This window comes from Pan paniscus, chromosome 5 (assembly GCF_029289425.2).
Source record: "Pan paniscus chromosome 5, NHGRI_mPanPan1-v2.0_pri, whole genome shotgun sequence".
In the NCBI taxonomy this organism is placed as follows: domain Eukaryota; kingdom Metazoa; phylum Chordata; class Mammalia; order Primates; family Hominidae; genus Pan; species Pan paniscus.
In genome coordinates, this window is record NC_073254.2 from 150,883,343 (window position 1) to 150,897,408 (window position 14,066).

Consider the following 14,066-nt stretch of genomic DNA (forward strand, 5'->3'; position numbering starts at 1 on the left):
CTCAACTAAAAACACAAAAAAATTAGCCAGACTTGGTAGCAGGCACCTGTAATCCCAGCTAAACAGGAAAGTTGCTTGAACCCAGGAGATGGAGGTTGCAATGAGCCGAGATCATGCCATTGCAGTCCAGCCCGGGCGAATGTGCAAGAGTGCATCTCAAAAAAAAAAGAAAAGAAAGAAAAAAAAGAAACTTTTCTAATTAACTATTTCCATGTCTCCTCCACTAGACTCCAAGCTCTCCAGTCCCAGCAAATAACAGACTGAACACCTGGCTAAGTAAAATCAGTAGAAAGAGAAGAATGAGGATGTAAAGGCAATGGAAAGTGAACTTCCTCACCAGTGTCAGAAATGTCACACATGCAGGAACAGAGAGAGAGTTGAGGGGCTGCCATGGTGCATCAAAATCTTTGTTCCCATTAAAAATCTTACAAGTGAAAACTCAAAAGGTTTCCATATGTAATTAGTAAACTCATCATCTAAGGCACATAAATGGTTATTTTAACAACACGACGTGCATAAGTATTGTACAAAACAGTGCACTTTCACATGAAATCAGTTTCCCAACTGTCAGCCACATACATCAAATTAGGAATCAGTTATCACCTAAATTGGTTGATGTTTCTGTATTTCAAATTTTGACTTTTCAAGTGCTTCTGCAATATGGTATTTCTCATCCAACAATCCTATGCTTCTATACACAGGGGATTTAACTTTTTAAATGCTCAAAAATCATTTCAAAAATATTTTAGTATGACACGCAGGAAAAAAGAAATCTTATGGCTGTGGATAGAAACAAAAGGAAAGGGGGAAAAAGCAAGAGTAGATCCAAGGGTGCAAGGTGAACACCTTGTCCGTCTCCTGAGCTTTTTCTTCAACTGTCCGTGTTGTCGGCATCAGATACTTCTCCTTCACGGATAAAATATCCTTGAAAAGATGGTCTCCTTTTCTCTATTGTTTTAAACAATAGACATAATCAACAAATAAGACACATACATTACACCTATAGCAACACAAACACAAAACACTGACCCAGTGTGGGTCAATGACACACGCCAGGAGAAGTGGCACATAATGGAAGGTGAAAACCTTGGCATGGCATCAGACCCTTTCTCCAGAAAACACAACATTCTGGAATAGACTGCTGAAATTGACATTTTTTATCATCTTCAGAAAAATCTGAAACTAAGAACTGAAGTTGTATTCAACTTCATAAGACTCTACACCAAGCATGTCTTAATATTTTCAAAAGTTCTGTGTTTCAGTTCAGCAATTCTTTTTGCTCATCTGTTCTTAAAGAGCTTTCTTTTTCAATGGCACAAACTTAGAAATTTAAAGCAACTAACAGCTTTTCTTTTTAAGGAAAGGTGAATAAAAATAGCACTAGAATATCTAAATCAATGTCTACAATTTGGCAACATTCAAGCCAGACTAGATGCTGAAAGGAAAAAGATGAAATTGTAGGGTAACATCTTTATACCATTTTTTAAACTACAGATTAAATATAGTATGATCACTGTCCACTCAAGTATGATAAATGAGCCCATGGAAGTTCTTGGTCAATAACAGGAGGGATTTGGAAGAATCCTAGAGGCACAGATGCGGATGACAATGAATGGAGAAATGTATTGAGAATATATCCTGAAGGCAGTATGTACTCATATCAGTGGTGGGGAGAAGTAAACCATGAAAAGAAATAGAGTAAGTGAGGAGAAATGTTATGATTGAAAAAACGTTTTTAAAACACAATTCTAACATTTCATTACCAGGAAGTTTCAATACTAAGTCGTATTATATATAATATTTTTCAAGCTTTCAACAGGGCTCATCAGTCTTTAAAGCTAAGTTAAACTCATTTTCCTCACAGTAATAACTTTAAACCACTCTAAAGATAGTCTATATTTCTTTATTTATTAATTATTTATACTAAGTAAATGTCCCTATTTCAGATATCAGTAACTAAAAAGCTTATTAAATACAGTATGTTAGTTTCTAAATTGTCCTATATAACAATTCATTATTACTACCAATTTACCTGAGTAAAATAGTGAAATTATCCTAAAACTATTTCAAAAGTATTTTGAAACTCATGCAATTTACCTAAGAACTAGGCCAATAACTATTACATTGTTAATATTTAGTATTTAAAAAATTGTTAGTAATTACATAAAAATAATTAAATGGGAACATTTTGTAACTTCCCTAGACTCAACATAGAGATTAACAATTTAAGTTTTATTGAGCAACTGAAGTGAGACAGAGCCAACAAACAGCTAATGACATACCCCTTGTGTCTGTAGGGACAGAGGTGTGATACGTCGTTTTTCCCACTCATTAGGGCGCGGCTCAGGTGTGGATTCCATAAAATTGCGCTTGAGTTCACTAATGCTAGCCTGATGTTTCAGTATGTCCTCCTGGGCCTTATCCAGTTCCTAGCAATATGTAACGTAACAAAGGGGGGAAAAAAATCCAAAAGGAAAAAACCCAGTAGGACAAAAATAAAACCAAAAAATAAGACAAAGCAAACTTATGATTTAAAAAAAAACCATAGTAAAGCAAGAAAAATGCCAAGTCTCTAAAGCCATATTATTATCTATGAGTAAGTTCATGAATTCACCAAAATTTGAAAATAAAGTCAATGCGTACTTCTTCAATGATTTACATTTTAAAGGGTTCTGATTTCTTCTCTATTTAGGATTTTTAAAGGAATAATTATTTATATTATCAGAAAGATGACATGGAACTGATCATCAAAATGGCTAATAACACTTCCTTCCAGTACCTGGATTTGAAACTCAGACTATGACTTTGTTCCAGCAAATTTACCTTTCTGATTAGGACTACTCCTAAAATTGCATTCTGTGAATATAGGAAATCAAGTACAAAATAGAGGAAGGTAGAGATTCAGAAGCACACTGGCTGGAAGAAAAAGCCAGACCAGGATCATCCCCCAGCTGGAAAAGCCAAGGTTTTTTGTTTGTTTGTTTGTTTTCAGGAAATTCCAGTGGTGGCTTTTAATTCTTAAGGAATAAAAATTACTGTTTCCAGAGGCTGCTTCTGTTTAGCCTCTTTATAGAATAAATAAACCACAGACTGGTCTCATGTACTTGCCAAGCACAAAAGTGGGGTCTAGCCTCCGCAACTACCAGATCGTCCTTATACAGACAAATATACAAGAAAAACTACCAGGTCCATTTTCATGGGAGCAGGCCCTGATAAATGGTATTTGTGGAATTTTTTTTGACTGGCTCTCATAAATAGTATTTGTTTTAACCAAATTTTAAATATTTATTTATATTTCAAAAAGTATAGGGCCACCGGATTATAGCTTTCATCCCACTTTAAGGAACAGGTCATGCAACCAATAAAATTAGATATTCCATATTCATGCACAAGCATAGTAGCTCATCTATGAGCTTCTATAGCCATTTGCAAAAACTCATGAAAATCTAAAAATCTTTGCATGGCATGGAAAAATGACTGTGGCTTGAGATCAGGCACATTTCTTGCATTGGTTCAAAGCAATGTTACTTATTACACTGTACAGCATTTTAGTAAGTTAAGCAAAAATACATTTCCGTCAGTTACCAAGCTGCCAAAAGCAACCAAACAGATTAGTCAGATTACTGAGAGCTGCAGTTCTCCATTGAATACATTGCCACATACTACTGTAAAATAAGAAGGGAAAAAAAAATGTTCTCACGTGACACGGGGAACATATTTTATACTTTACATTCATAATTGGGTGATTGGGCTTTCTTTTTCTCCTTTCCCTCTCTCTCACTTTTGCTTGTTCTTTCTAATTAAAATAATTTCTTTAATTAGCATATTCTCAAACAGAATACTGAAAGTGGACCACATTCCCAATCATGGATTTTAACCAATAAAACAAAAAAAGTGGGCACAGATCAAGATCAAGAGTCAAATGATTTAATGCCAGATCAATAAACAAATCTCTGTTCTAGTTAATACATATTAAGGATGAGATTGTGTTACCTCAGGTTGATGCCCTAGAGTTAACCCTTTAGGAGAGAATAGGTTTACTTGTAGAACAACTTCAAGAGTACTGGATAAAAACTTGATTCATTTGACTAAACTTTTTTTTCCCACTTGTCACTTTGAGAACTTCTAGTAGATACAGTCCTGCCTAAGCCACTTGAAAGGAACACCATCAGGCTGGTAACATGCACTCCCGAGCTGAATTCCCCCATGCACTGCATGCACCGTGCTTGAAGAACATTGCCAGCCAGCCTAGGCGTGACCTCCCGTCCACAGCAGCTGGGCAGCCATTAGGACAGAGTTGTTTTCTTAGATTATACAAACCTCCAACATTAAATTGCTATGTCTGACATAAATATTATCCCCTTCTACTCTCAAGGAATTTTTCTGTGAAATTAAATCACACACAGGGGGGAAAAGGCAAATAAACATAAGTGTATCAATCAGCAAGCACCAAAATGACCCAGAGTTCGACAGTCTAAGACATTAAAATAAAAGAGGAATCCAAATCTTATGAACTTAAAGCCACAACAAACACAACTCACAAATAAACCCTGAGAGTGGACCCTCCCCCCACAATACTAATGGCAGGCAGCAGTCATGAGATGTTTAACTTTAGGGAAAACTCAGCCACCTCTTCCAGCTGTGTTTCCTCTTCTTCCATCTTCGCCTGAAAAGTCACACAGCAAATGGCCAGAAAGAAGGGGAGTATTAGTGGAAACTCTACCATCAGTGCAAAGAAGCTGTATTTGAACTTAAATGGTGAACCAGTGTTACCAACCTTTATTGTGAGGCCCTCAGAAGATGCAGAATATTAAGCCTCTTTGGTCTTTCTTCACCTACAGTGTTGTACGAATGATGGAAATGATCCTTTGCAAAGGTGGAATGGAGGATGGAAGCTTCACTCTTTCTCAGTCCCTAGATTATGCTCTGCTTTTGAATATTTTGTACTCAGGAACAAGAATATGAGAGTGCAAAAATGGCATAATTCAATCTGTTCTAATTTGAAATGTCTAAAGCAACTAGTGATGGGGTAAAGTATAATGATGTAAAATTTGTTTTTACCTTTATATTGGGGAACAAATGTTCAACCTATGATTCAGTTTGTTAAATATGGATTTCTTTTCTGGCTGGGGGAGGGGGATTGGTTTATTTAACTAGTTTCATATTAAAATGGTGGGTATTTAAAAATAATCTTTGAAATATAACCACTTACATAAAATTCTTTAAATAAGAACAGTTTTTCATAGTTGGACATTTCTTAATATCTGATGATTCAAAAGAATGAATGTAGAAGTTTAAAACTAACAAATACTGACTGAATTTTGACTCAAGGGAAAAAATGGTGAGAATAAAAATATTGACTCCCTTATCAAAGGCAAATCATTTAACCTTTACAGGTTAATTCCTAATATATATCCTTTTCCTTCTTAATTAGGATGATAGTGTCAAATCTGAGAGTTCAAACGGCTTACCTTTTTAACCATTCATAGTATTTTTCAGAGGTAAGCAAGGAGCTCAGAGTCTTTATCAGATGTGAAAAATGAGACACAGACATTCAATAATCTGTTAAGAAACATCTTCCAACTCCTTGGTCAACACTTAATTCCCTAAAATGTTGATCTTTGATATTCATCAGGTAAACTTTTAACAATTGTCCTACAATGCATACTCACTGCAATTATCTTTACATTTTTCTTTATGTTTGCTCTAAATTTTGTGATTTACTCTATGTATTGGTAGGATCCACAGAATATGAGGCACTAAATCACCAGGCCACATTTAACAAAATAATCAAAAATATATCGTACATGTTAATGCTGACTTAGTAGCACAGAGGTAGGATACTTGAAAAAAATTTGCCTTATATAGGGGTAAAAATCCTCAAACCAAACACCTAATTTTAAATAAAGGAGCACTATGAGGCCCAATCTTAGTGTTATATAGTCTAAATTTTCAAAAAGCCATGTTTCACTTTTCACATACATTTGTTAAAGACAACAGAATAGTACCTTCCTTATAAAATACCCTACAGTGACTCTTATATATAATTACATAATTTAAGGTTAGAAAAAAAAACTAGCTAAAATTCATCTGGTCTCCAAATACTACAATAATAGGGAGATAAGGAGCTTTTGAGATTAGACTTACAAATGTCAGGAGTAAAGGTTACAGATACATCCTCATAGATGTTAGAACACACTTGGGTTTCCAATAAGAGAAATAACAGTACTAAGGAATTCTACTAATATACATCAAGAACAGTTATGTCCACTGCATCCTAAATTCTATATCAAAACAAAAAGATTTCATCCTAAAGGAACAGCATGAATATCTGTTTGCAAAATGGAGAGACCCTGCATGGATTGTTACGGGCAATACAGGTTCCCTCCTCCTTCCCTCCTCCCCCACACCTTCTGTTACAAATCTACTTTGATCTAGATATTTGTAAAATAATCCTACAATTTCGCTCCTAACTTAGAATGTGTGGAACTGGTCAATGGTATCAATGAAGGAGAAGTGTCTACACTTATTTCTCATGCACTAAAATATTGTGTGTGTGAAAATGTGCAGGTACTACTATGTTGAGGGTAATCAGTGGTGAAATGTATGCACACATTTACACTCTATATTAGGAAGGGTTTAAGATAAAGTGTATTGTGTTGACTCCACAAACTGAGCTTACGTAGGCATGCCAGCAACTACTTCCTCTTCCTCTAGCTTGTCATTCAAGTCACAGTCATAAGAAACATTAAAGGAGGCGGCTTTAGCCTCCAGATAGCAGAGGGATAGAGCCAGAGGAAGGGAAAAGGCAAGAGAAAAAGGAACTGACTGAGAAGCAGACAGAAGTAGCCCAAAGATGAGGATAAGGGAAGGAATGAATGAAGGGGAGGTGATTGGGACATAGTGCTGCACACCAGCGGGGAGGAAGGAGACCCAGACCTTGGGGAGGCTGGGGAAAGCAAGATATCCATCTTCATCAAGAAGGGAGGGGAAGCCGGAGGGAAAACATTTGGAGAAACTGAAGGAGAAGTAACCAAACTCAGAATCACTGTCGTCGGCTGCTTTAAGAGTCTTCCCATGGATGGGAGAAGGACAGTCAGGCTGAGAAGGGGCTATGGCAGAATCCAAGACCAAATCAGGCATAGCAACTTCAGAATCCCCCTGCTCCAATATTTCACCTGTGGAAAGGTGCTCTAAGCTGTCTAGTGTGATCTGGTCAGCCTCCCCAAAGGGGTCTTCCTCTGAAATGTCTGAAAGCAAGTCCATTTCAGGGACAGGCAATAGGTTTGGGGAAAAAGATGAAGTACGGTGGATGAGAGGTGAAGGTGGGCACATGGAAACAGTCTATTCTCAAGTGCAAACCCATGATTGAATATGAAATTACACAACAGATACAATCAAAGGAAAAACAGATGCAAGAGAGAAAGAGGACAAAAGAAAAAATGAGTAGTTAGTGAAAACGTTTACTTTAAAGGAGGGACCATATTAACACAGTGTAGTTAGAAATGAATTAAATGACCCATTTTTAAAGAGAAAAGACTAGACTACTTGTGTCACATAAAATTTATACATATGACTCATTTAATTATTTTCAAACTAGTTGCAAATAGATCCCATGAAACTCAAACAGCATTATTTACTTTTAAACCTGGTTGCTGACAGACATTCAAAGCATTAGCAAAAATGCCAGTGTACCCAGTTGTTCGCTGCAGACAAGGAGGATTTCCTTTGAAATTTAAAAGAACTTTTTCATTTTTTAAGGAAAATAACTAGATATGTCAAGTTAACTAGGCAAAATGGAACAGAGATATTCTGAAATGCTGAGCTCTTCTGTTTCAGATGTAAGCAGTCACTCTCCTGGGTGCCTTGTTAGCAAAATTTTTAAAGAACTATCCTGACAACTTGTCAGCAATTGAAAGAAACCTTGTTGGACACAATTTCTGTTATTTTTATCTGAATTCCCCACCAAATAATTTTTCCATATGACAGTCACAAATTCTTTAACGATGGAATGTCGATGATTTGATGTCACTTGCTATACAGGTAGCACTTGGCCTTGTGGCACAAGACTGGGCCCATGTGGTGGTCCCTGAGACCTTCTCCATGCTGGGCCTCAGAGGCTATCAGTGTAGGAATTCCTGAGGCACTGGCAGCTACTTCATCTAGCATGTCTTTATACATTTATGTCTTTTAAAAATTTTCAAAGTTAAAATTTAGAAAACACTATACGGCCGGGCTCAGTGGCCCATACCTGTAATCCCAGCACTTTGGGAGGCTGAGGCAGGTGGATCACTTGAGGTCAGGAGTTCAAGATGAGCCTGACCAACACGGTGAAACCCCGTCTCTCTAAAAATACAAAATTAGCCGGGCACGTGGTGGCAGGCGCCTGTAATCCCAGCTACTTGGGAGGCTGAGGCAGGAGAATCACTTGAACCTGGGAGGCAGAGGTTGCAGTGAGCTGAGATCGAGCCATTGCACTCCAGCCTGGGCAACAAGAGCGAAACTTCATCTCGAAAAAATAAAAAAAATAAAATAGAAAACACTATGAATCAATATGATGGATTCATTTGTTTTTATCTGTGCTTACTTCCAATGTTGCATGCAAAAAAAAGTCGCTTTGTGCAGACACAGAAAAGAGATCTGAAGAATTCAAAGGCTTCTCAAATCAATATTCAAGTGATGTTACTGCCCAAGGTAACAAAAGATAACAGTGACACATTTGAGAACACAATATGGGTTACTTCTCCATTTCACCATGGTGTACGCACAAGATAAAGCCAAAAGCAACACACCATGTTCTCACTCTCTATTCACAAAACAATTACCTTTTCTTGAGAATTTCATTAATTATAGATCATTAATGAATACATTTGTTCATAAAGATTATCTTTGGTGATGTAAAAAAATTCAAGTCAATAATTAAAATAATCAAGAAGCTACATTTTAAATTTTACTTGGACCAAACCAAAAATAAATTTCAAATCATCATAGCTTTTCTACTTTGAGGATTCAATTAGATAAGGTGATTATGAGGACAGTCAAAAAGGCCAGTAAATTACTTACTTGCATTAAAATAATTTACATTGAAATATTCTGCTTTGAACAACAATCAAAGGTTAGAGACCACTATGCATATTTGAAAACATAAATGACCAGCAGAGAACATAGAACAACTCATTTTAAATACTTGATTTCTGAAACAGAAAATACAACAGATACCCTCTAGGTTAAGTAAATGTTTAAAACCACATACTGTGCTAATTTACCATACCTTTCCTTCAATGAGCTGCAAATGTGGGGCTTTAGTTGGGCTTCTCACTTCCCTCCTGCCGTCCCCATCTTGTACCACGGCAATGCTGACAAGTCCAGGTCCATAGGCTGAAATCTCCCCAGCAGCGCCAGGAAAATCCTTCATAAGACTTTGGTCCATGACATCAATCGGAGCTAGTAAAGAGTGACAATTTTGGATTATTTTAGGACATATGAATCGTAAACTTTATGGAAAATTTCCCCCTTAAGGAGATAAACAGGCAGCACATAAATAGTGAACAGGAACAGAGACATTGCTTGAGCTCTGAAAATACCCACCATATAAAATAAACTAATTTTTAAACGTTTACCAAATTCTGAAAGTATTCTGAATTTTAATGCACTGAGCTACACCAGGGTCTCAAACCACAGGTATTGGAAGGATAAACTCAGATCATGGAACTGGCCAGTAGGAGGAGCTCTAAGACCAGCTGAAACACCAGAGTTAAGGCAAACAGAATTACAAGGTAAGCAGTATTTTAACTCTTTGGTCTCCTACGATTTATTTCTGAATCTATCTATTGCAACAAATGATTATGCAATTATTAAGATGATTTGCTCCAATAAGTTTTAAGAATTGCTCCATAAAGGAACCTTTAATTTGAATACCATTCAAAAGAAAAAATAGTAAATAAAAGACAGTAAAGGTAAATTTTAGGGATTTTAACTTCTATATTTATGTTTAATATTTTTTATTTTTTAATCCCCTTCCTCAATGCCTTAACACGAACTATGGTAAATCTATACATAGACACCTCCCTCATCCCAGAAAACCTGGCCCTCATGTGCTCTCTTCTTCTCTCCTACAGATAGGCAGAAATGTATATTGTATTGAAAATTCTGTCATAGTGCAGATTAAACCAAGACTACCTCAAACATCAGCAAGGCAAAGTGAGTAGTAGGTGGCAGGACCTCTGTCCATCTGTAGCTCCTCCCCAAACAACAGAACTACCAAAAGGTCATTTCACTTTACATAAAAAGTACTCTACGGACACCATGAAGTTTACTCTGGTTCCATGTCCTAAGGGAAGCCTGGTCAACACAAACACCTTTAGACTGCAAGCTCTTGGAGGGCAGGATTGTGTGTGAAATACCATACTGAACTTGAGAGGCCTCAAGCACTTTGAATACATGTATCCCAAGCTACCTCTCAATCCACAGCCTTCACCTGCCCTGTCCAAAACTTAATTCTTTCCCAGTCTTGCCCTTTTCACAAAATGCTCTTCTCATATTTGCTCCCATTTGCTTGAACTGGGAACGTGAACATCTTCCAAGACTCTTCACCCCTCAACACCAGCAAGTCCAACAAGGTCCTTGTATATATTTCTAAATGTGGCCAGTGCTTTCCATTTCTAATTCTACTACCTCACCTTGTGGAGATTTTCCCAGCCCTTAAATACTCACACTTTGAATGCCCATATCAAATCATAGTCAACATTAGAATAAATTTGCATTTTACATTAAGTATAGTTATTTTCCAGCGGTTTTTGTTGTTGTTGTTGTTGTTTGTTTTTGAGACACAGTCTCGCTCTGTCACCCAGGCTGGAGTGCAGTGGTGCAATCTCGACTCACTGCAACCTCCATTTCCTAGGTTCAAGCGATTCTCCTGCCTCAGCCTCCTGAGTAGCGGGATTACAGGCACACGCCACCACGCCTGGCTAATTCTTTGTATTTTTAGTAGAGATGGGGTTTCACCATGTTGGTCAGGCTGGTCTCAAACTCCTGACCTTGTGATCTGCCCTCCTTGGCCTCCTAAAGTGCTGTGGTTAGAGGTTTGAGCCACCGTGCCTAGCCTCCAGCAGTTTTTTTAATAAAGAAACTTCTAACAAGATCTAAATAAGTTTCCCTTGGAAAGTATATGGCTATGATTAATTCTTTTGCTTACAATTATGATTTCTACACACCTATTATACATACTCAGAAATTTTGCAAAATGAAAAAAATCTGACCTAGAAATGGCTTCAAATGTAATGATATTAAAATTTGAATATCAAATTAAAAGTTATTAAAGTTGACAAAATGCTGACTTTGCATACTTTTAAACACTTATTAATTTCAGCATGCAGTTTCTTGTATTTTGAAGCCGATACATTTATTCAGGTCTTAAACATCTGAGAAGCTTGTAGGCCCTGGCAGAGCCCAAGATACCAAATGGCTAATTGGCCTACTCCCACTAAAGGGAAGACCACCATCGCTTTCACCTGGACCATTCCTAACCGGCCTGCCTGCTTCCTTGCTCAATCTAATTGTTCTCTTGCATCAAATGATTTTTTTTTAAAAAGATAACACTGTGCTCTTGCGGGCACATAAACCCACATAAACCCTTCAATGGTTTCCTAGAGCATATGGAATAAATAAAAACCACATTCTTCACCATGGCCTCCAAGGCCCTGCATGATCTGACCCAGGCTTACCTCTCCCGCCACTTCCTAAGCTCTGACTACACTTGCCTTCTTTCTGTTCCAGGAATGTATCCAGCTCTCCCTCACCTTATAGCTTCATCGTTGCCACCTCTGCTACCTGGAATGCTTTATTATTAAATATCTCTTGTCCTTTCCTTGGCTGCCTCCTTCTCATCCTTCAAGTCTCAACTGACCTGGTTCTTCCTCAAATAGGCCTTCCTTCCCTGATGATCCTATTTAAGTAATGTCCCTGTTCATTATACTTTCCACCTTCAGGAAATCACTTGGTTCCTCAACCCCCAAATGCATCTTGGTTGTTGGTTCTCTTAAATGACTGATTTGTCTTCTTTGGGGTTTGATTTTCTAATCTCGGAGAGGACTCCCTGTCCTAAAACAGCTGTTCTAGATTGATTTTCATTTTGATATTTGATCTTTAGATTGAATCCCGCTTTTCACTTGCTATGTAATCATAAGAGGATTTATTTTAATTTGCCAAACTTTAAAGTGAGGCTAATATACCTAAATTATTCTAGCCTTACTTAAAAAGTAAACAGGAAAAAGAAAATACAATACATGAAGACTACAACAACAAATGGTATGTTGATAAGGAGTGGTAAAGAAAATAAAAGCTCAGTGCCAGGTTACAGCCTAGCTTTGCTCTGGGGGAAAAAACGGAGAATATAAGCCCTAATCAAAGAGTTCACTGGCTGTCTGGTCATGTATCGGCATTAAAAGCCTCCTATTTTTCACAATAACACAATAATCCTTTTGATGACTTACCCATCTGATGAATTACGGCCTCCAAAACACAAAGAGAAAAATAATGGATTACTGTGCCATGTTTGTTGTTTTTACTTGTAAAAATCATTGTTTTCACTTGTAAAAATCATTGTTTTCAGATACAGACCTCCTGTAACCCTCTGCACTAACTGCCCATACAAGATGGTGGATTTCCTTGAGCACAGTTTGTATACCTCAAAGAAAATGCTGTTTTACTGCTCTTTTTAAATGCTAAACTTTGCAATATAGGAGTTATACAGCCTCACAGTTTCAAACAAATGCTGAAAACAGACAGTGTTCCAGAAAGAGCAATCATTTCTCGCAGGGAACTAAACAACAGTGACTGCATTTATTCGGCACTTGTATAAATTCTCTGTGGCAAGGGGCAAGGCTTGGGAAATATTTACATGGGTTGGCACATTTTTCAGATTTACTTGGAAAAGTGCTCAGTTGTTGAAGACCTAAAAGATACTTTAGCAGTGATAGTACATTAACAATCAACTGAATTTAAATCATTTCCACAATTCTGGAAATTTGTTTAAAGCACAGTTCACCACCCCCTTGCACATTTCAGGATTTAATAACTATATACCAAAATCCCAACCAACAAATCCTGGCAAATATCTCTATGTGTCCACCTGCATTTGTTTTCCAAGTTTTTCTTCTAGGAAAAGCAGATGAAGGCAATCCATATGAATCCTTCACTATTAAGAAAGCTTTTTCATCTGTTAGCATTATCTGATCTGTTTTACTCCAATTATTTAAAATATAAGTTGTTCGAGCATATATTTCAGAAAAATACAATAGACAAGAAAAAATGTTTCTGCTAATAACTAGTAGTAAAATATAATTTTCAAATTTAGTATTATTATTATATATATATTTTAGTTCAATCAACCAAAAATGTTGGAAAACTATTTCTTTGGGTAGAAAATCATCCATACTAATCATTTTCTATTACAAAGAAAGAATATTCCTTCACAAGGCATTCTAATATAAATTTAACCTTAGCTCTTTTATAGAAAACCTATTATTAACCCATTTTGGACCAGGTAATTTATATATATTTTTTTCCATGTGTAGTTTATACAAAACTTATTTCATGTGTAGTTTATATAAAACTACAAAATGTAGCTAATTAGAATTCTAATAGAAAAAAATTCACATTTATACATATTTTCCCTTGGGCTAAAGAACAAACAAACACATTATATTTACTTTTTGTTAAAATGCTGTATTTAAAATGAATCCTTTGAAGCTACTAAAGCTTTCTCATAAGATGGAAAGTTTGGTAAGTTGTTTCACTCATGAAAATTTGCTGATGCAGGGAATGTTTTATGTTTGTCTGGATTAAGGTTCATATGCTACCATACGAAAAGATCCTTAGAATTACATTTTGCCATTAATTAAAAGGTTCAGGAAATTGAACCACATAAAACACATCACGATCAAGAGAAATCAGTAAAACATATGTGTCCAACATCTCATAAATGAGAACTCTTAACGAATATTTGTGTGCACTGACAATACAGGTTGAGTATCCCTTATCGGAAATGTTAGGGACCAGAAGTGTTG

General features: G+C 36.6%; 1 protein-coding gene across 30 annotated transcripts in view; it reads right to left on the reverse strand.

Annotated features, from left to right (window-relative positions):
• Positions 1-14,066, reverse strand: part of EPB41L2 (erythrocyte membrane protein band 4.1 like 2) — a 223,003-nt gene that overhangs the window by 35,339 nt on the left and 173,598 nt on the right. For 13 of the 30 annotated variants that reach the window (XM_008952986.4, XM_003827650.4, XM_034962861.3 and 10 more), the window contains exons 12-14: positions 9,272-9,444; positions 4,321-4,383; positions 2,283-2,429 (exon numbers count right to left, since the gene is read on the reverse strand). In XM_008952986.4, the coding sequence (XP_008951234.4) occupies positions 2,283-2,429; positions 4,321-4,383; positions 9,272-9,444 (383 nt within the window). Of the gene's footprint in view, positions 1-846; positions 949-2,282; positions 2,430-4,320; positions 4,384-9,271; positions 9,445-14,066 lie in introns of all 30 variants that reach the window. The other 17 variants (XM_008952998.4, XM_008953003.4, XM_024929033.4 and 14 more) reach the window with 2 other exon arrangements.